Source organism: Chanodichthys erythropterus, chromosome 6 (genome assembly GCF_024489055.1).
Source record: "Chanodichthys erythropterus isolate Z2021 chromosome 6, ASM2448905v1, whole genome shotgun sequence".
In the NCBI taxonomy this organism is placed as follows: domain Eukaryota; kingdom Metazoa; phylum Chordata; class Actinopteri; order Cypriniformes; family Xenocyprididae; genus Chanodichthys; species Chanodichthys erythropterus.
In genome coordinates this window covers 3,394,985-3,416,226 of record NC_090226.1, presented here as the reverse complement: position 1 = coordinate 3,416,226, position 21,242 = coordinate 3,394,985, and the positions used below count along the sequence as shown (strand labels likewise).

The window sequence follows — 21,242 nt, the reverse complement described above, 5'->3', positions numbered from 1 at the left end:
TTAATGTATGTTGCTGGCTATGGTTTTGTAAGAGATAGGTAGTAACCTCTTGGGTTTTTATGCCTTTTAGGTTGAAGGAATAGTTTTTTTTTTTTTTTAAAGTATCTTTCTCAGTATTTATGTCTGGTTTTCTATTACAAATATCTAAGCATTCTTAAATCAAGAGATGCAAAATGTCGAAAGATATTAAATCTTTTTTTCTGAAAATGTCAAATTGAGATGTTCATGCAACAAGACCAGTTATCTGCCAGTGGGGTCAGTAAAAATAAGCTTACTTCAAGAGAAGGAGACCAAAATAATGTTTCTTACCCTGTTGGCAGACATTTTTTTCAACTCTATGGAAGCTTGTTTCCGCCACTGAGTAAAAAATAAAAAAACTTTTTAACAACTCACAATTCTGACTTTTTTGTCTCAGAATTTCATTATATAAAGTTGCAGTTCTGTTTTATAAAGTCTCACAATCTCACAATTCTGACTTTATAACTCCAATTGCAAGAAAAAAAGTCAGAAGTGTGAGATAAAAAGTCGCAAATTACCTTTTTTTTTTTTTTTTCATTTTTATTGACGGAAACACTTCCATAAACTCACTTAATTTTGATTTTAAGTCATTCTTCTTTTTTTTCTTTTTTAAATGGAAAACAAATTTACTAAGAAAGAAATTAATTTTGGTTTCCATTTCTCATGAGTCAGCCAGTGGGTTTGGCAAACTTCATTTCAACCCTTTTAAAAGTTCACAATGATGCCATATCAGTGAGTTTCACTTTTGTAAAACACGATTGCATCACCAAGTCACACCTATATTTTGTGTATTGGCTTAATTCCATATAAGGATACATTTCAGGAGACACATTTCCAAGAGCTGTCAATGGTACAATAGTGTTATGATGTACACCCAGTGAATCACAGCCATACCATAGGTGCCCTTACCGTGAAAACTCACCTCGCGTTTCATAGTAGTACACAACCAACCCCCGGTCGTTTCCCTCAGGACAGCACATCTGAAATCTTTATTAGCAGTATGTATGGGTCTTTATGTTTCTCCAGTGTGTCCCTGAGGCCCTCCGGAACAGGAAACCAGGAGAGCAGGAGTGACTCCCTCATCCGTCAGCTCTCACGTTACTCAAACTGATTGCTGCATTAATGAAGCGTGACCTTGACTTCTAAAGACGACTGCAGGAAACACAGCAAAAACCTGGAATCTTCATCGCCCCCATGCCAGGATGCTGGACGTTAACCGTTTCAACACGATCCTGTGGTTTGAAGATAAATGAAAGCAAAATCTCTCCAGTACTGTGACATGTTCTGACACATTGAGCTGTGGTGCTCATGTGGAAGACATGGGTTTGAATCTGGCAAGCAAAAAAAAAAAAAAAAATATATATATATATATATATATATATATATATATATATATATATATATATATATATATATATATATATATATATATATATATATACACTGTACAGTTCAAAAGTTTGGAACCACTAAGATTTTAATGTTTTTAAAAGAAGTTTTGTCTGCTCACCAAGGCTACATTTATTTAATTAAAAATACAGTAAAAACAGTAATATTGTGAAATATTATTACAATTTAAAATAACTGTTTTCTATTTGAATATATTTCACAAAGTAATTTATTTCTGTGATCATAGCTGAATTTTCAGCATCATTACTCCAGTCTTCAGTGTCACATGATCCTTCAGAAATCATTCTAATATGCTGATTTGCTGCTCAAGAAACATTTAATGTGTACAATTGTACAAAATATTTGTGTACAATATTTTTTTTCAGGATTATTTGATGAATAGAAAGTTCAAAAGAACAGTGTTTATCTGAAATCTAATATTTTGTTACATTATAAATGTATTTACTGCCACTTTTGATTGATTTAATGCATCCTTGCTGAATAAAAGTATTCATTTCTTTAATTTCTTTTCAAAAAAATAAAAATAAAAATTCTTACTGACCCCAAACTTTTGAACGGTAGTGTATAATGCTACAGAAGCTTTGTATTTCAGATAAATGCTGTTCTTTTGAACTTTCTATTCATCAAGGAATCCTGAAAAAAAAAAAAGTACACAACTGTTTTCAACATTGAAAATAATCATAAATGTTTATTGAGCAGCAAATCAGCATATTAGAATGATTTCTGAAGGATCATGTGACACTGAAGACTGGAGTAATGATGCTGAAAATTCAGCTTTGCATCACAGGAATAAATTACTTTGTCAAATATATTTAAATAGTACACAGTTATTTTAAATTGTAATAATATTTCACAATATTACTGTATTTTTAATTAAATAAATGTAGCCTTGGTGAGCAGACAAAACTTCTTTTAAAAACATTAAAAAACTTAGTGGTTCCAAACTTTTGGACTGTACTATATATATATATATATATATAATATATATATATATATATATATATATATATATATATATATATATATATATATATATATATATCCTTTTTTGTATTATTTTTTAAAGAAATTAATACTTAATGTGTTCAATATTGTTAATAATCAGAAATGTTTCTTGAGCAGCAAATCAGCATATTGGAATGATTTCTGAAGGATCATGTGACATTAACAAAAAACATTAACTTGTTTCTGAATTCCCAAAGTATACATTTGATGTTAATTTAATACGCTTTTGTTAACTAGCCACAATGATGGTGTTTAAAATATATTTAAACCTGAATTAAGTATAGAAATATGAAACAATAGGATTTAAGGACTGAATCCACTGTCCAAAATCTCCTACATTGTCTTGTTTAATTTTCGCCTTAGCAAGCACCACTAATTAAAAGCCTATTGTTCTTTCTTCGTTTTTATTTGGCCGTAAAACAGGAATAAAGGAGGTTGAATTGTGTCGGGACATTCCTGATCAGACCGCAGGGAATTTTATAGTCTTCGTCTCTATGACTCTGTCTGATGTGGAGACACTGTCAACCAACAGGCATTTCCATCCTGCAAGTCGTCAAAGAGAGACAGACAGAACAAGAGATGTGAGGAAACGTGGGAGGTGAGCCACATGTAAGACAGACGATCCTGCCAGTGTGTCATTATCATAAAGAACGTCTTTAGTTTTTTGATATTGTCACGGGATATTCACTAAAGATGCCCAGAATCCACCTTAGATGAGTTTTGCAATGTAAAACTATTTAATTTATGTAATGATGCACACTAACATTAAAAGCATGTCAAAGTGACAGCAAGGACAAAGAAAGAAAACGAGTAAGACAAATGAGACGGCTAACACTTTTAAGTCCCTCTTTATGTCATAACACATGATGCTGCTGCCAGCAAGTCAGAAAGCAGTATTTTCTGAACCGACCAAACACACCCTCGCATGAACAATCACAGCTCCGCCCCTTTACTATTGATTCCTGACCTTTGCTTGAACGAGTCCAGCACTCATCTTAAATTAAAAAACAAACAGACGGGACGAAACAAAACCCCTACGCTTTATCACTGAGCTAGACATCAGTACGTCTCAAAGATCATTTCCAGGAAGCGACCTTATTAACTGCATGTGAGAAAATGATTAATTTTGCCGTGGGTGGAAGAAAAGGTTGAGTAAGGTTTCTGTAATCATTGTCGGTGTTGTAATATGGAAATGTAGAAATGTAGAGGCACTTGTATGAATGTGTGTGTGTTGTGCATAAGCATGTCTGCCAGACTAACGTCCTTACAATATTGACTAAACAAGTTTGAATCAGACCGCCTGGCGCTATCATCATCATCGTAATCAAACATTTGTTATAGTTTGACTGTGTAAACCAGGCCACATGTTAGAGACAGAGCTTGTCCAACATGTAAAGTTTATGCATCCATTTACGCATAATCAATCAGATGTTTGCTCTGACTCAAATAAAACAAAGTTTTCCAGCTTCTTAGTTGGTTCCAGCTTATGCTGCATTAGTCAGTGTTAGGGAAAGTCTACATTTATGTCATCTCCTGGAGGAAATGCTCTTGAAAAGTGGCGTATGCCTGTGCAAAACTCATTGCCACTGTGCTAGGATGTACATATACATAATGTAACTGATAAGAAAAAAAGTAAAAATATACATCACCTTCCAAAAACTGTACATTTAACAGTATTTTACTGTAGAATTAGATCCTATTAGGTCTATTACAGTTTTTACTGTATATGGGAACTTATGTTTACCAATTAACAGGTTTTTACGTTAAAATTAGTCATTTTTTTCAGTGGAGGGTGTTCTGGTTGGTCTGCTAGGTGTTGTTTTGCCAGTAAACATCCAAAAGAAACCTTCAAAATGTTTATTGCATTCTGGCTCAAGTCCTTTACTGTAAGTATATGGGATTTTTTTCCGTCCATTTTATCATCCGTGAAATGAAAATCATAAGTCTGATTACTTATCTCACCTCATCATGCCCACGTAAGTTTACACTTAGTGTTACTGTAGGTGTTGAAGGTCAATAACCTGATTTTTTTTTTTTTTTTGTACATTAAATTCTAAAACAGCTTGCATGATTTTAATCCATCTCACATGAGGAGCTAAATTTGTTGGCTTCCCTCCTTATCTCCAGGTTGAACTTTGATCCAGTGTTTGGGAATGTGCAAAGTGAGATTACATCAACAGGTGCAGGTCCTTAACCTGGTAACCTCATGAATGATGATTCACCCCTTTCCCTCATAATCGGCACACCCTTTCCCTGTGGAAGTCCATGACAATATGCCAGCATTTCACACATGTGGTTTTGTAAAGAAAGCTCATCTCCACCGTATTTAATCAACAGGTGTGAAATTCTTCATTACGTATGGAGATGGTTTAAATTGGTGCTGTGTGTATTTATTGTGTTGTAAAGGTGTTTCGTTGGAAGAAATAAAGTCAACAATAAGAGGATAGAGCTACGAAATGAACTTGGATAACATCTCAGATTGTTTCATGAGAACTGTTTGCATAAAAATTGTGATCTCTGACTTTGATTTAAGACTTGACAAATCTGAGAACACTTTGAGACATTGATCTCTTTTGAAACTCTAGAGGAGACACTTGAGACTTTTTCTCAAAAGAAAAATCTGAGAAATCTCTCCATTTCACCTCATTGCTGTCAAAAAGATTTTAAAAAGATGTAATTGTGCTTTTTCTTTAATATAGGATATTGAATCAGATTCTGAAATAGAGTACACACAGAAGCATCTAGCTTCAAACCATGTTTTAAAGTCAGTATGACATCAAAATTGACTCTTTATGCTTCTAGTCTTTTTGTGAGTCATTGCATGTAATTCCAAAGAAAATTACCATTGTAATCTTTTATCAGAATGTAATCATTTTCTCTGCTACTCCATTTCCACTTCCTGGCATATTTAAAAAAAAAAAAAAAATGACATTGAATATCTTGTTTCTCTCAGAAATCTGTTGGATTATGAGATTTTTTTTTTAGCATGAAAGATTTTTGTCTTTAAGTCTCTTCTGTGTCATTCTCATACATTGTTTACGTCCAGCACTTTCAGGTTGTACTTCAGAACACTGACTCATTATTGTCTGGCTCCTGCTTCAGCATCACACACATGCGTCGTGCTGCTCATGTGATCAGCTTTGGCCAATACTGAGCCGGCATTCGGACGTAAACATAAATTCGTTATTATTGTTTTGTTTTTGCACACAAAAAGTATTCTCGTCGCTTCATAATATTAAGGTTGAACCATTGCAGTCACTTCGACTGTTTTAACGATGTCTTTCGTACCTTTCTGGACCTTGATAGTGGTGGTTAAATTGCTGTCTATGGACGAGTCATAAACCTTTCGGATTTCATCAAAAATATCTTAATTTGTGTTCCGAAGATGAATGAAGGTCTTATGGGTGTGGAACGACATGAGGGTGAGTAATTAATGACAGAATTTTTATATTTGGGTGAACTAACCCTTTAACCTTATTTCAGCTTATTAAAAGGACACTATGCAACTTTTGGTTGCCTCTAGCGGTTAAAAAAAACAAAACTGCATGCATTTTGCGGAGGAATTCCTGTTTTGTTGTGCTTCGGCTCTGCGTGACTGAGGATGAATATGGCCCTTCACAATAGATAATGCTTTACAATACATATCGCAACTTATCTGTTCAATAAAATACCTGACTCACCTGTTGAGTAATAAAACGAATCTTTGCGTAACGTTTACAACATTTCAAATCCCTCAGTTCTCGCCATCTGTGAAAAGGCAAGCCAGTGTTGGTTCTTGTTTTATTACAAGCTCTGTCTCATTTTCTTTTTGCCAGCAGACTCTCCTCTGTTCGAAGTTTGTTTAAAACAGGTGAATCCCCGAAGGTTGGAGATTTAGCTGCTCCAACCTTTCTCTCTCGTTGAGACAACTAACCTCTGCCACACGTCAAAGTAGCCGGAGCAACTTTTCTCTATTTACTAATATGACGAGACGGGTGAGTGACGCATGTACGCAACTTCCTGCAAAAACCATCCTGCTAAAATATAAACACTTATAATAGGCTTACCATGGTGAATCAGGTTAAGACAAAAAACATGTTTCGGATGAAGGATTGATGATGTATTGATTATTTAAATTTTGTTAATTCCGAGCAAAAAAAGTTTGAAAATTGATTTATCAATTTAAAGTTATTTCAAAGCCATGTTTGACCTTTTAAATCCCTTTGAATCCACATCCACATGCATTGAGAACCAACCTTATTGTGATGTTATTGTTTAAACATTTCAAGCAGGTGTTCCTTCAAGCCTGGTTAAGTGACCCTTTCTGCTCCAAAGGTGCATGGCTGCCTGACTTTATAAGGCACTTCCTATGTGTGCGTACAGTGACATCATATCAACAGTGGAGTGGATGAATGTCTATGTGTGTGCGCGTGGTATGTGTGTGTGTATGAGAAGCAGGAGTTGGGAGGGATCTGGCAACGGTGGAAAGTTCATGGCCGTGTTTCTATCAACACAAGGCAATCTGAGCTCAGATCAGATCAGTTCTGTCTCCACACCTGATCACAAAGCGAGGTGCATCAAATGACATAAACAGTTGACTTTTATTCGAGCGACAATGCATTCTGCAGGAAAACGATTCCTGATGAACAAACTGACTTAGCTGGGTTAATGTATAGACAAATGCAAATAATACTTTAATAGCTTCTAATCTGTATAAATGCTAGGGGTGGGAATCGTTTGGTACCTCACGATTCGATTCAGATTGATTCTTGAGGTCAGGATTCTTGATTTTGAATCAAATTTCGATTTGATATATGCTATATGCTAGTTTACTGTTTTGTGTTACTGTTCCTATTTGACTGTGGTGCACAGTTTAATAGGACTTGAAAAAAATATCATTGAGGCAATTTTATTTTTTGATGTATTTTTATTAAAATAGGAACAAAGAAGCACATTACAAACAATAGGACAAATACAATTGACAAAAATATACAAAAGCATCTAATATACTGTTACTGATTAATAACACTTTTAATGTGTCAATAACTTTAAGTAGTACTGTGACTTTAAAGAAGTGTAACACTTTAGAAAAACAATTTTTTAAATTTGTGAATCAATGCAAATCAGTAGAAAATTGTGATTTATTGTGATTATTATTATTATATGTATATATACTGGCTTTTAAAGGGAATGGGTGATGAGAGTCTGATTTGTTTACCCATGACTCATTAAGAGACTAGGTACAACCCTTTTGGACCATGAGCCTGGTGTGCAGATCATATTTACCATCATTAAACTAGCAAATGAGGATTTGGATATGCCCTAAGTGCACCTGCCCCTTTCGCTTCAGACCATATGCGTAGATCGTTAAAATAGGGCCCATAAAATGTTCAGTTTTTAGTTGAAAACAGTGTCATGTAAACAGCCCCTTAGTTATAGTTTTTATTTATTTAAGAATTTTAGTGCTTTCAGTTTACTGCCAAGGCAACATTTCTTATTTTCATTTAGTTCAAGTTTTTCAACTAATATTTATTTTAATTTTATTTCAGCTTTATTTCAATTAACAGAGCGATATGTGTACATATGACTAATATATATATATATATATATATATATATATATATATATATATATATATATATATATATATATATATATATATATATATATATATATATATATATATATATATATATATATATATATATATATATATATATATATATATATATATATATATATATATATATATATATATATATATATATATATATATATATATATATATATATATATATATATATATATATATATATATATATATATATATATATATTATATATATAGAATAATCATATGTGAAACGATTGTTCCTCCACCCCTAATAAATGCATATGCATGAACATTTGCACTGAATGCACATGTGCACACATTTGCAGTTACACACAAACCATGCTCTTATGGACCCCTGTGTACACTCTCGAACTTAACAAGTGCACAGTTATAGATTCATGCATGCACTTTCACCTTTCTGTATAGCACAATGTCAAAAATCAACAGTTCGTTCGCTCTCCTGCTGGCCACAACTGGTCCGCTGGAATGTGTGGAATGTTCTTGAAATTATTAGGGGATTAAAGCGAGTCGGCTCATCCATGGCCAAATATCGGATGATAAGCCTGTTGGGTTTGGGGGGCCAAGGCCAGACACAGAGATTTGCAACACTGTAACACAAGCACATTTTGTTCCTGCTGCATTCCTGCCTCTCGGCTCTGTTTGTTTAACACTTTGAGGTTTTTTGTGTGGCATTGTGTTTGACCGTATGTAAAGCTTCATGCTCAGTATGCAAGTTAAAGTAGCCTTGTGGCCTGGAGTGAGCTGCTAGATTTTATTTAACACTTTAAAAGTATTTGTTGTATTTAGTAGTGTTCATACAGACTAAACCATTGCAGCTTGTTGGACCAAGAAGTAATAAACAACAAAAACATGAACAACTTGCTTAAACCATGTTTGTCCTAATTTAAACTCGCATTTAATGTAGTCTGGGTTGCATTTTCTTTTATCTCAAGAAGTTTTCATCATTGTTTTTGAAGATGAGGGTATTTCACTCAACTTGTACAAGTTGGTCTGTCTATTTTATCTGAATTTGTACCAGGGTTTTTATTGTTAACTAAAACTATTATTTTAGGGTCTTTTAACTAGTCATTAGTATGCATATTACTATATTCTAGTAATATGCATACTAATGACTAGTTAAAAGACCCTAAAATAATAGTTTTAGTTAACAATAAAAACCCTGGTTTTGGCACTGGCTATTTATTAGTACATATTAAGCACATATTAATGCCTTATTCTGCATGACCATATTCTACATTCTTAATCCTACCCAATACCTAAACTTAACAACTAATTTACTAACTAATAAGCAGTAAATTAGGTATTTATTAAGGGAAAAGTCTTAACTAATAGTTTATATATGTTTCCTTACACTAAAGTGTTAAGAAACATTTCTGATAATTGAAATAAAGCTGAAATAAAATTAAAATAAATATTAGTTGAAAAACTTGAACTAAATGAAAATAAGAAATGTTGCCTTGGCAGTAAACTGAAAGCACTAAAATTCTTAAATAAATAAAAACTATAAATAAGGGGCTGTTTACATGACACTGTTTTCAACTAAAAACTGAACATTTTATGGGCCCTATTTTAACGATCTACGCATATGGTCTGAAGCGAAAGGGGCAGGTGCACTTAGGGCATATCCAAATCCTCATTTGCTAGTTTAATGATGGTAAATATGATCTGCACACCAGGCTCATGGTCCAAAAGGGTTGTACCTAGTCTCTTAATGAGTCATGGGTAAACAAATCAGACTCTCATCACCCATTCCCTTTAAAAGCCAGTTGGAGTCACCATGGAGGATTCGCTGTTTACATGGCGGAATTTGCGGAAACACGGAACCCTTCTCTGGAGAGGAATCCTGTTATTTTTAATATTTAAAAAATTGTGTGCTGCTGCGGTTCCCTCTGTGTGTAACAAGCAAAGTGTATGTTTGTTGTGTACCCGGCTATAGGCGCATATTACTAATGCACCCTTTAAATAACAAAGAAATACTGCGCCATTGACTTTAGACCAGGTTTCAGTTGGTCAATGGCGCAGTCGTATTCAGTTGCATCAAAATAGCAACACACCAACAATGCACCTGAACACACCTCATTTTCAAACCAGCACGCCCATGGGCGAACAGATGGGTGCAAGTGCATTTGTTATTTAAAATGATAACTGCGTCGGGCTGAAACTACCAAAAAACACTTGCATTGCGCTTAGTGTGTGATAGGGCCCCCTATGTGTATTTGGCCATTCATTCACATGACAACAGTGTTTTGGGGGCCTGAACATGCAAACTTTGTATGTAAACTACAAAAATGTGAATTTGAAATAAGTTGAAGCACTAAAATTATTAACTGGAAAAAAAAAAAAAAAAAACTAAGGGGCCGTTTACATGACACTGTTTTCAACAAAAAACTGAAAACTTTGTGTTTTGTCCATTCATTTACACGACAATGGCGTTTTGGCATCCTGAAAACACAATCTTTTGTAAACTGGATTCAAATTGAACACAATACTGTTATAATCTCTGTGTAAACTACAAAAACGCAAATTTGTGAATTTGTTATACGTGTGCATATTACTTGTTCAGTCTATAGCTACATAGTGTCAACTTGTAGTTTACAAAGTGACATCGCCAACTACTGGCCTGGCAGCAGAATATAGACTTTTTAGTCGGTTTTTGTGAATCTGTGTGAACGGGGATCATTTTGACAATGATTGTCGTCTGTACGTGAAAAACACGAAGGAAAACTTTCCATTTTTAGTAGTGTTGTCATGTAAACGTACCCTAAAATTGAAAAAAAAAATTCTAAATGGCAATATTTAACCAAAACAAATTAATTAAACGACAACGGCACATAATGAAATTAATAAAAATGAAAAGTAAAAATATAAAAATAAAAGCTACTTCAAAGTATTAATAAAACTAAAATAACACTGATTTGCACCAGACTGCAGTGGTTTCTATTGGACACAGTCTTTGATATCAAAATCAAAATGTATGAGAACTGTTTTTCCTCCCAACTTAAAGTTGAGGAGCCTATACAATTCATAATTATGCATAATTATTCATAATTATTATTTGCATTTAGCTTTGTTTTATTCTGTACACAACAGACCTGCGACCTGATTGAAGTCCACAGTAAACAACCAGAAACACTGGGATGGAATCATCTCACGTCCGCATGGGCATCTGGATAAGACTGAATCAGATGTGTATTATACATGATATACAACAGCTGTTATCTACCCCACAGACCATAATGAAGAGACATCACCAATATCCATCTAGCCTGCAGACAATACGGGCTCCATCTCGACAGGCAGGTAAATATAATGTAGCAGTAAAACATCCCAGTGTTTGCTGTGTGTGCTTTTTTATCAGCAATGGAGCCACCTTTATGTCTGTCTCATCGTTTGTGTGGAGTCACCGGGGCCGTGATCCCGTATTTTCTTCGTTCTGTGCATTAAATGTCTCTCTTTGCACGTCTCACAGAGGTTCTGTAGCCTTGTATGGTCTTGTCTGTCTGTTCAAATAAGTCTTGACTGCAGGGACTCTGGACTGTCATGTCATGTTAGCAGTCTGTCTGGTTTTAGGTATCTAATGTTTATTTACTGCCTCCAAACCACTTTTTTAAATACTTAATGGTTATATCATATTTGAATATTTCAGATGCACAGGTTTGTGTAAACTATGGCTCTGAAACAAACGCTGTTTTCTGACTCAGTTATTGCATTTTTAATAATAGAGTGAAAAGTTTTAATAGCGCTTTGCTTTGGGAGAGAGACAAAGGCAAGTTTTTATTTAGGAAAAAACAGAAAGATTCATGTTTTGAGATTAATAATGTAAACTCTAAGAAATGTGGTTTATCCTTATGGAATTATTATTATTATTATTATTATTATTATTTTTTTTTTAGAAATTTAGTGGATGTGTGCTGTTATTTACTGAAAAAAAGTGTGACACCAATATATTTTGATGAGGTAATTTAGCATATTTTATTATTTACTATTGAATATTTTATATGTGATAACATCACTTTATATATATATATATATATATATATAAAGTATGTACAAAATAATAATAAAAATCACAATAAATCTCTCTCTCACTATTTATTTATTGTGATTATTATTATTTTGTATGTAGGTAAAATAACATTTAAATTAAAGACAGTTTCACATTAAAATGCAAACATAGGATATTTTCTTTGCATTTGTATGAAAATGTCCTTAAAATATAGTGAGACATAAAAAATGACCTTGTGAGGACATTTAAAGTTCTCCCATCTATTTATCAATACACCGAAATCAGCAGGTCGGTTTAGGGGTTTGTGTTAATGCAAAGTCAATGTGAGCCATTGCTTCTAAGAACTGTCCATAGTGAAAAAAACTATTTTTTTCTTCCCCAAATCATATTTCTTATGCATTTAGAGAGTAAACAAACACATGAAACAGAAAGAGTAACAACAATGCAGAGACATGCACATAACAACAGTGTGCGCACTGTGTCTTTAAATCCTGTGCGGAGGGGCGGGGCTTGCGCGTCCTCTGACTGCAGCGAGCATTTAAAGCAGCGCGCACAGAGAAGACCCGTTTAACGAACCTCTCGACCGCTGTAATGAATGTCCTCGCGCATCTATAGAGATAAAGTAAAGCTTTCAAACGGACCGAACGGGATCATTACGGCATTATGAACTTTTAACACCGGACACCTAGAATCTACCAGGAGATTAAGGTGAATTTTAATGCGTTTGTTTGTCACATTGTCAGTGTTTGTGGTCTGTCTGTCTCGCTATGTGTGTGCGTGATGATGACGACAGTGACGTGTGTAACGATATTATCAGATTCTGTGACAGGACATCCGATAAGGAGTGCGCGCGCGTGTGTGCGCGCGCGCTCAATTAGGATGGAAAGCTCAGAATCAGTTCTAAAACATAATATAATTTACCTTATATTTTTTTGATTAATTTCAGGTTTTTGTTATCATCATAATAACAACAACAGGCATAATGATTATCAGCTGATAAAACCCGCATGACACTGTCATAATATGTGATGTTGACATATATGTTGCTTCATCTTGTGGAACATAAGTCTTTTTTTTCTTTTTTCTTAAAGAAATGTATGAGGTGTGTTTCGTCAGGTGTGATAGAGTTTAAGTGACTCATCCCGCCAGTTCGCGGAAGCGGACAGGTAGATCGGGTATGGTTGCCTGGAAACCGCGGCGAGGTGACAAGAGCGGGGTGTGAACGCGCGCGACTGTCTCTCCTTCATACCTTCTTACAATGTCATATTAGTGGTTTGTCAGGATGCAGATATTTCGTAATTTGTGGCCATGTACAATGACTGTCCACTTTAGTGTTGGACTTCTTTTTGTCAATATAAGGAGACCGAATGGGTGGCTTAAAAAACCTGTGAATATGCACAAAGTACAGTAGATGTGCATTAGAAGCACTTTTGAAGTGTCGTGAGTTCATAAGCAGTATTTCAGGTATTTCCAAAAGATCCTTTGTATGCTAGTCTGTCAAGAACATGTCCACATTTCATTGCAAAATTAGGAAATTATATATTGCATGAAGAAAATGATGCCTATTTTGAGATTTTTTTGCAAATACTTTTCAAAAAGGTCACGTTAGTTAATGTTATATTAACTAACAAAGAGCAATACATTTGTTAAAGTACTTATTAATCATTGTTAATGTTAGATTATAAAAATACAGCTGTTCATATCAGGTCTGGTCCATTTAATAATACTAACCGCAACTTTTGATTTTAATAGTTATTTCCAAGATAACACATTAACTTAACTTGAATAAATGCTTTACAATATGTTAACAAATAGAACCATCTGATGTGATTTTTGCATTTGCCAAATGCAAAAAATGTCTTATTCTTTTCACTGTATATTTACTGTAATGCAATAAATAAATATTGTATCATTGCAGTAGACCTATATGTTGTATGCGGCCCTAATGCTGATTTAATTAAAAAAAAAAAAAAAAAAGTGCTTCATTATAATGTCACAATCTTAATAGTACTAAAATAAGCTTTGTTGTCTTGCAACCAAATGCAACCAAATTTCTCAAATTCAGTAATTTTGGTTCTGAGACACCATAATCTCATATGCAAAAGAGGGTAGAATTAGTAAATGTGTGTCTATAAGTGTTTAGAAGGAGCTTTCATGGGGTTTACGCCACAGCGAACACATTTGGCACGCTTTGTTTACTTAACGTCTACGCAACACATTGGCATTGTCTTCCCAAAAGCATTGAGAAATGTCTGTGCCGGACACTAGGAAGTCTGTCCGTCTTGCACCTGTTGTGAGAGGAAGCGCTCGTCCCGTGGGGTTCTTTATCACGGATCAGGTTGCATTGTGTGCTCATAGTGACCGTATCCAAGGTCCAGAGCTTTCAGGATGCATAACTGCTTGCATTTATGCACCAGATCAGGGACGGTCAACAGAAAAGACCCGGTTTGATCACATACCCGTTTCGGAAATGGTTGCATTGCTTTCTTTGACTCGTCATAGATGAACAAATCTCTATTGGTTGTTCTTGAAATGTGTATTATTGATTTAAATTGCAAGATTTTGTACTTGTTGCATATCACACTCAGTTCTGCAGAAATGCACCGTGCTTGTAAAACAGCCCTGCAATAAATTGTTCTATAAAAATGCTAATTGCTCAGTAATAGGGTTGTTTTATCTCTGGAAGACTGTCGTAATGTTGGTGATTTGATAGCTTGTGAGCGTGATATGTGTTTGTAAGCTAAAACCAGGATGAACCTTGCCTCCAGGTCCATCACTCTTCAAGTTCTCAGGGGTGTAAAGCTGGTTTCTCAGAGTGAAAAGTGTTTCATTGGATTCTACTCTTGAAGCAACTGCTTTAGACCATATCTAGTGTTACACTGAATCGTAACAGTAGATGCAATTTCCTTTAAACACAAGATGTGTTCCCTAGGCAGGAAATTTGAGACTCATTTGCATATATAATTTGATATTAGACTTCCTCTGTGAGAATCGCATTTGCACAAGACTCTTTACAGTGCGATATTTCATCAAACATTGCAAAGTGATAAATTGTACACTGTCAGTGCATCCTACACGACCGGATTTTTTCGAGTCTTGCAGTGAAGTTTGTGCTATTTTGTGTGTGTGAGACATCTAAGAGTGCATTCAGTTTGGCACTATCCTCAAGGCTTTTGGGGCATACATGTCGTTTAGTGCTGTCAAACTGAGCGCTTGTCATACCACAGGCTGTGAAGCTCAGCAGAATGTTACTCGATGTTCTTTTCTGAAAGAGCACGACTGGAGTCCCGTGCACATGGCTGACTGCATTGCAAAGCGAGGGGAAGCGAGTAGGAGGTGCATTGGATGGTGTGCTGATAGCCCTGGGCTCCAGAAACAACTAGTTCTTCCACAACAACAACAAAACCATTGCAATGATCCCAGGATGATCTCAGTTTGGTTTGAATGTTCATATGGCCATGATAGTGGCTGTGAAATTTCACTGAAATATTTCACTGCTCAAAGGAGTTGCTCTTTAATGGAGCTCTTGGCTGTATTTTATTATTTTTTAAAGTATCTTCCTGTAGCTAAATCAGTAGAGCACGGCACTAGCAACACTACGGTCATGGGTTTGATTCCCAGGGAAAGCAAGAAATGATTAAAAAAAAAAAGTGTTCCTTGAATGCAATGCAAGTTGCTTTTTTTTAAAAATTAAGAATTTTTTTTTAACCATTTTTTTAAGTGTCTTCCTGTAGCTAAATCAGTAGAGCACGGCAATAGCAACACTAATGTCATGGGTTCGATTCCCAGGAAAAGCAAGAACTGATAAAAAAAACAAAAACAAATGTGTACCTTAAAAAAAAGTCGATTTTGTTAAAAACGTCTGCCAAATGCATAATTGTAACTGTAAATCTTGGATGTTTCTCTTAAAATTCCTTGAAAGAAATGAAAATAGACATAAAAAAGGCAATAGCATGGATGTGGATCAGTTTGATTTAAGAAATCTTTGAGTACATATTGACGTCTTTTGATTGCAGACTTGAGTTTAAACCATCGCATCTTCCCTAGAGTTTCAGAAGTAATCTCAATGTTTGAGCTTTCTGAGTTTTGTCCTATTTGGATCACGAGCTCAGTGTAAGATCTCTTGTGAACTCTAGATAAGATGCATTAAACTTGAGGTCCTTTTCTCAGTAAGAAAGGAAATCTGAGAAGCAGGAGACTTTAATCTTATTCCTGTGTCAGAGAAACACTTGTGGTATAACAGAGATTCATGCTCTTGTCCTCTCATGGCTGTGTTTCAGGTACAGACCAGCAGCTGCCAGCTTGGCGGGAGGAACATTTCCTGGCCTGAATGCGAACCGACTGCAGCTGGAGCATGTCCACTGCAGGCTTGACTGCCCAGGAGATCTGTTTACCCGCGCAAAGCCTATTCCTGCGGGGCAGCCATTGGCATAGCATGGCCGGAGCTAAGCCCTCTTGGAAATACCATGATCTACACAAGTGAGTGCATATTTTTCACATGTTTTCAGAATTGAAAATGGATTAGTTTTATAAGTCCCTGGACATGCACTGCATAACTGAACAGAAAACAGGAAATGGTGTGAAACATTTTAATGAACTTCGGATTTGTGCGTCAATCTGATTAGCTGTCCTGTTCTTAATTTGCAGCTTATGCTTCACAATTGATTCTTCTAGGGATTTTAAGCATCAATCCCAGCAACAGGTGCTGCCATCATTTTCAGGAGCGGACAGTAAGTAACATAACTCTCATCATTATTAAAAGTGCATTCAAAAATGACAATTTATGGTGACCATGTCTGTCGGTCTGTGTATGGAATAACCAGCATGAGGGTCCTCCAAAATCATCCAACATCAATGATTGTATTTTAATTTTTTGGTGAACTATTTTTTGGTAAAAGTCCCTGCCAAATGTAAAATCATTTAAAAATGTAATACTGTTGGAGAAAATCATAAGCTTTAAGGGGAAGTGTAATTTTTGTTCCTCTTGCGGCCACATCTTTAACATTTTAACAATTGATCAGTTTCAGTCTTAAATGGCTATATTCTCATTCTCTGCCATCTTTCCATTTAAACAGAACAGCGGACTCATCTTCAATCACCAAACAGCCCAGGAGGCCAGCCCTTGCCCCCCAAAAAGCCCCGACCGTCCCAGCTCACCTTGCACACAGACCCTTCCACGTCTAGCCCTGCCAAAGACGACCAAGTGGTTCCCTGCTTTCAACGTCTAACCGTATCTGACTGCATCAGTCCTCCCCAGACGCCCAGCCGGGTCACCAAACCCCTTCCCCCAATTCCTGGTTCAGCGGAACTTTCCCCGGATCAGGCTGTGGACAGTGAAGTAGAATTCTTCAACGGAGATGACAATCGCTGCCTGGTTTCCGAACCTTACTCCAAACCCTCTCCTTTCCGCTACGGAATGCCCAGTAGGAGGAGTTTCAGGGGCTGTGGACAGATTAACTATGCCTACTTTGAAGGACCAGCATCCCAGCAGAAGCAGCAGCAGCCACAGAAGCTGAGGCAGGAGCGGGAAATCCAGCAGAGGGAACAGGAACTCCGCGACCAGCAACAACAACAGCAGCAGCAACAGCAGCAGCAGCAGAACTGTCTCAGGCAGCAGGAACGTACGCAAAGGAAGCTGCGGCGCTCCCATTCCGGCCCTGCCGGCTGCTTTAACAAGCCCACCTCCTTCCGGCTGTCCAGTCACCACTGGAATACACAAGGCCTAGATAAACCGGAAGTTCCTCCGAGAGTTCCAATCCCCCCACGACCAATCAAAACAGGAGACTCCCGCCGCTGGTCAGCCGAAGTCTCCTCGGGAGCCAACAGCGACGATGACCGACCTCCAAAAGTACCCCCTAGAGTATCCGCCAGTAGTTCCCGTACCCCGAGCCCAAAGAGCCTTCCAATGTACCTCAATGGGATCATGCCCCCTACGCAGAGCTTTGCTCCAGATCCCAAATACGTCAGTCGCGGCCTGCAACGACAGAATAGCGAAGGCTCTCCATGCATTCTGCCCGTCATGGAGAACGGCCGGAAAGCCAGCAACACGCACTACTTCCTTTTGCCACAGCGCCCATCATACCTGGACAAACATGAGAAGTATTTAATGGACAGCACAGCGAGTCGAGGCACGGATGCCTCCGATTCGAGTTTGGACTGGGACTGTCAAAGCAAAAGGAAAACGACGCACCAAATAGACTTGGTATGAAATAAGTGAGCTTTCACTTGGGACACGTTTGTCCGAAGACTTTTTTGCTGCTTTGTCGCAGTTTTGCTGTAGCGCTCGTAAATTCGAGCGAGTTACGTATGAATTGCAGTTACTGGGACTGGAAACTCGGAAACAGTTCTAACAGTTCTCTTAGAGCGAGCTCGGAAATTGTTTTTTATTTCATTGTTATGTGAAATGTAAGTGTTGAAATGATAACATGGTGCAGTTGTTTGGTATTAGCTGGTCTGGTACCTTCATACTTCAGTGTTGTAAATTTTCGTAGTCTCATTTTATATTGCATTGAAGATTATTTTTATGTCATGGAACATTGAGCACGTTCATTTGATCATAGGGACATAGGGTCAGTAATGCTTCTGTACGTTTGTGTCGTCTACCATATATGAAGTAAAAAAACGGCCTGGCTTTTTTTGCAGCCGGCATTATAAGTGAAGGTTTTTCCATCTTTTTGCATTGCATGAAATCTGACACATGCACACTATTTCGCAGTTCTTCTGTTGGACTATTGCTTTCAGCCTTTGTCAGGACACTCTTTTGTGTGCTTTTTTGTGGCCTGTCTGTACAACTTGTAGTCTTGAGTGTGTGTGTTACATAGGAACAGGCTAAGTATTGCTTTTCTGTTCCAAGTTGAGTGTGTGAGTGATTCGAGAGCTGAATGTGTTACATTTGCCCAATTTTGGCACTGCTTTTAAGCTTTTATAAGCTGCTTAAAACGGCAGCTGAAATGTTGCCCTCTGAATGAACAGAGTATTTCCGATCCCTTGCTTCTCGCTAAGGTGTAGTGTGTTCTTTTATTGCACAAAAAGCAATACTTGTTAAACCTGTGAATGTGTTTATCTCCTCTTTTTAAGTGCTGTCTCCACGTGAAGCTGTGAGCCATTGTCTGGAATAGGATTTTCTCGAGTACTACCTCCCATTATAGTTCTAGTTCTTAAATACCCAACTACGGATTACAAAGACTCAACGAATACAATCTCCCTTGGCGCACACAAGCCCGTACGAGGAAACAATTGCCCCTGATTTGTATTTCTTTGCTTTGCCCATTCAAAACAGTCAGTCATTAACACTTCCTCAATGAAAACGCATCTTCGACCGATTTTTTTTTTTTTTTTTTTTTTTTAAGAGCTATGTGGAGTTAAAGTCCATACGTGTTGCGTTTGGCCGAGCTCACACATACTGATCTTCCTGTTACTGTACGTGCATTCCTGTTAGACGTGATTACAATGGGTGTGGGCACCAGAGACTTTGGCTGCTGGCAGCTGGTGAATGAGATGTTTTATTGTTCTATATTATTTCCAGAACCATCGTGATAACTCAGTAAATGTAGCAAGTGCCATGCAATTTGAAAAAGATGAGGAAAGTAAGACTATAAAAACATGCTGTTTGGGAGCTCTGAGGTCAACTACAACTTTCCACCTCACAAAGGGATTTGAACCTTTTTTTTTTTTACCCTTTTATTTTACTAGTTTGTGTATCAGAAAATGTTTACATTGTTTTTATTTTCCTTTCGCAGTCTTACTTAAAAAAAAAAAATGAAGGCAAGTTCAAGAAGAAATCGACATCTCTGCTGTGTTGTGTGTATGTGTGTATATATATATATATATATAAAAATATATATAAAGCAAAGTGCACTGATAAAACAGTATGTTGTGATGTGTAAAAGTATTTAACATTGTCCTCTTACCCAAACTGAATAGTTCTTAGTGTATTGTATCCTTTAAAGTAATAGAAATAAATACTTATTTATGAATCAAGTTTGTTTTTATCTGATATTCTGCTGTATTTCATTCTCTGAAGTATGTTGTATCTTTGTGGAACAGAGATATAGCTGTTTTGCCTGTTTTATCACATCCACGCCCCTGTGCTCTGCCTCATTACTTTTGGCCTGGCTCCAGACAGGAGGAAGGTGAACTGTACTTTTGCACTTTAAAAACAGATCCTGGATCAGTTCTGCGGTTTGAAGGGATGCGTGTCTTGGAGCTGCTCTACAGGGCACTATGTAGCAAACCTGGGAATTACTCACATAGACTGGTATTTTCTGCCTTGCTGATTGGGGAAAATGCTGTTTCTCTGGTCTTTTTTTGGCGCAAAAGCCTTGGATGAAACGATAAGCAGCCGAATTGAGCAAACTATAAGTTTTCAAATTTAACAAATGGACAAATTTGGCTCGGATAATAGGAAATTAAGTCATGCTTTTCACCTTCAGACCTTTTTTAATTTTTATATTTCAGTTTTCATTTTAATTTATTTTATTTTAAGTTTTAGGGAATTTTATGATATGCTTTTGTCATCTTTTTTAGGATTTTACTAGCTTTAATCTTTAATTTTAGTAATCTTTAGTAGTTTTAATAAACTTATGTTTAAGTCAGTTGCCAAGGCAAGATTTCGATATTTTGTTTCATCTTTTAATTTCAGCTTTATTTCTAACAAAAATGATTTTCAAAGTATGTTTTTGTTAACAATAACAACACTTTTGAGGACTTCTGAGGAACATTGGACAGTGTGAAGGTGATCCTGTCTAAACTTTAAAAAAATATATATATTTTTTTTATATTTTTATTATATTTTTTATATCATATGACTAATAATGAATAGGAAAGATTATTCAAACTCTATCTGGTGGCATTTATGAAATATGTCCTAAAAATAATAGTAATGACAGGATAGCCATTTCAGTGATATCCTAAGCCGATTCACCTTACATGTGAAATGGAAATGACTCTTTGCAAACCAGTAATTCAACTCTTAAAGAAAGATAAGCTTCCTGATTAATCACAGCCTGATCAAAAGCAGACAAAAGAGAGGAACTGAAGATGGTTGAACCACATACATTAAAGTCCAAAAAAAACAAACAACCAGTTTAGACGGCCTTGACTTAAATCAATTATCTGTCATCCCTATAAAAACACATACACACACACAGGTTTGTTTTCGTGAATTGTGGGGACATTCCACAGGCGTAAT

At 36.2% G+C, this 21,242-nt stretch overlaps 1 protein-coding gene across 3 annotated transcripts; it reads left to right on the top strand.

Moving 5' to 3' along the window:
• The first annotated feature begins 12,606 nt into the window (after positions 1-12,606).
• errfi1a (ERBB receptor feedback inhibitor 1a) lies at positions 12,607-20,187 on the top strand. 3 transcript variants are annotated; one of them, XM_067387747.1, is made up of 4 exons: positions 12,607-12,760; positions 16,333-16,531; positions 16,727-16,782; positions 17,128-20,187. In XM_067387747.1, exons 2-4 carry the CDS (start codon positions 16,383-16,385, stop codon positions 18,258-18,260), a joined length of 1,338 nt encoding a protein of 445 aa, XP_067243848.1. In that variant the 5' UTR covers positions 12,607-12,760; positions 16,333-16,382; the 3' UTR covers positions 18,261-20,187. The 3 variants fall into 3 exon arrangements, with proteins under 3 accessions (XP_067243848.1, XP_067243847.1, XP_067243846.1); XM_067387746.1 differs by having other exon boundaries at positions 13,144-16,531; positions 16,700-16,782; positions 17,128-20,186; XM_067387745.1 differs by having other exon boundaries at positions 16,700-16,782; positions 17,128-20,185.
• The last annotated feature ends 1,055 nt before the right edge of the window (positions 20,188-21,242 follow it).

What these genes read in the sequence shown, in the direction of transcription:
- errfi1a (XM_067387746.1), top strand. Translation starts at nt 16,383, where the DNA reads ATGCGAACCGACTGCAGCTGGAGCATGTCCACTGCAGGCTTGACTGCC. An exon ending in AAATACCATGATCTACACAA is followed by an intron (nt 16,532 to 16,699) that starts GTGAGTGCATAT and finishes CTTAATTTGCAG; the next exon opens with CTTATGCTTCACAATTGATT. An exon ending in ATCATTTTCAGGAGCGGACA is followed by an intron (nt 16,783 to 17,127) that starts GTAAGTAACATA and finishes CCATTTAAACAG; the next exon opens with AACAGCGGACTCATCTTCAA.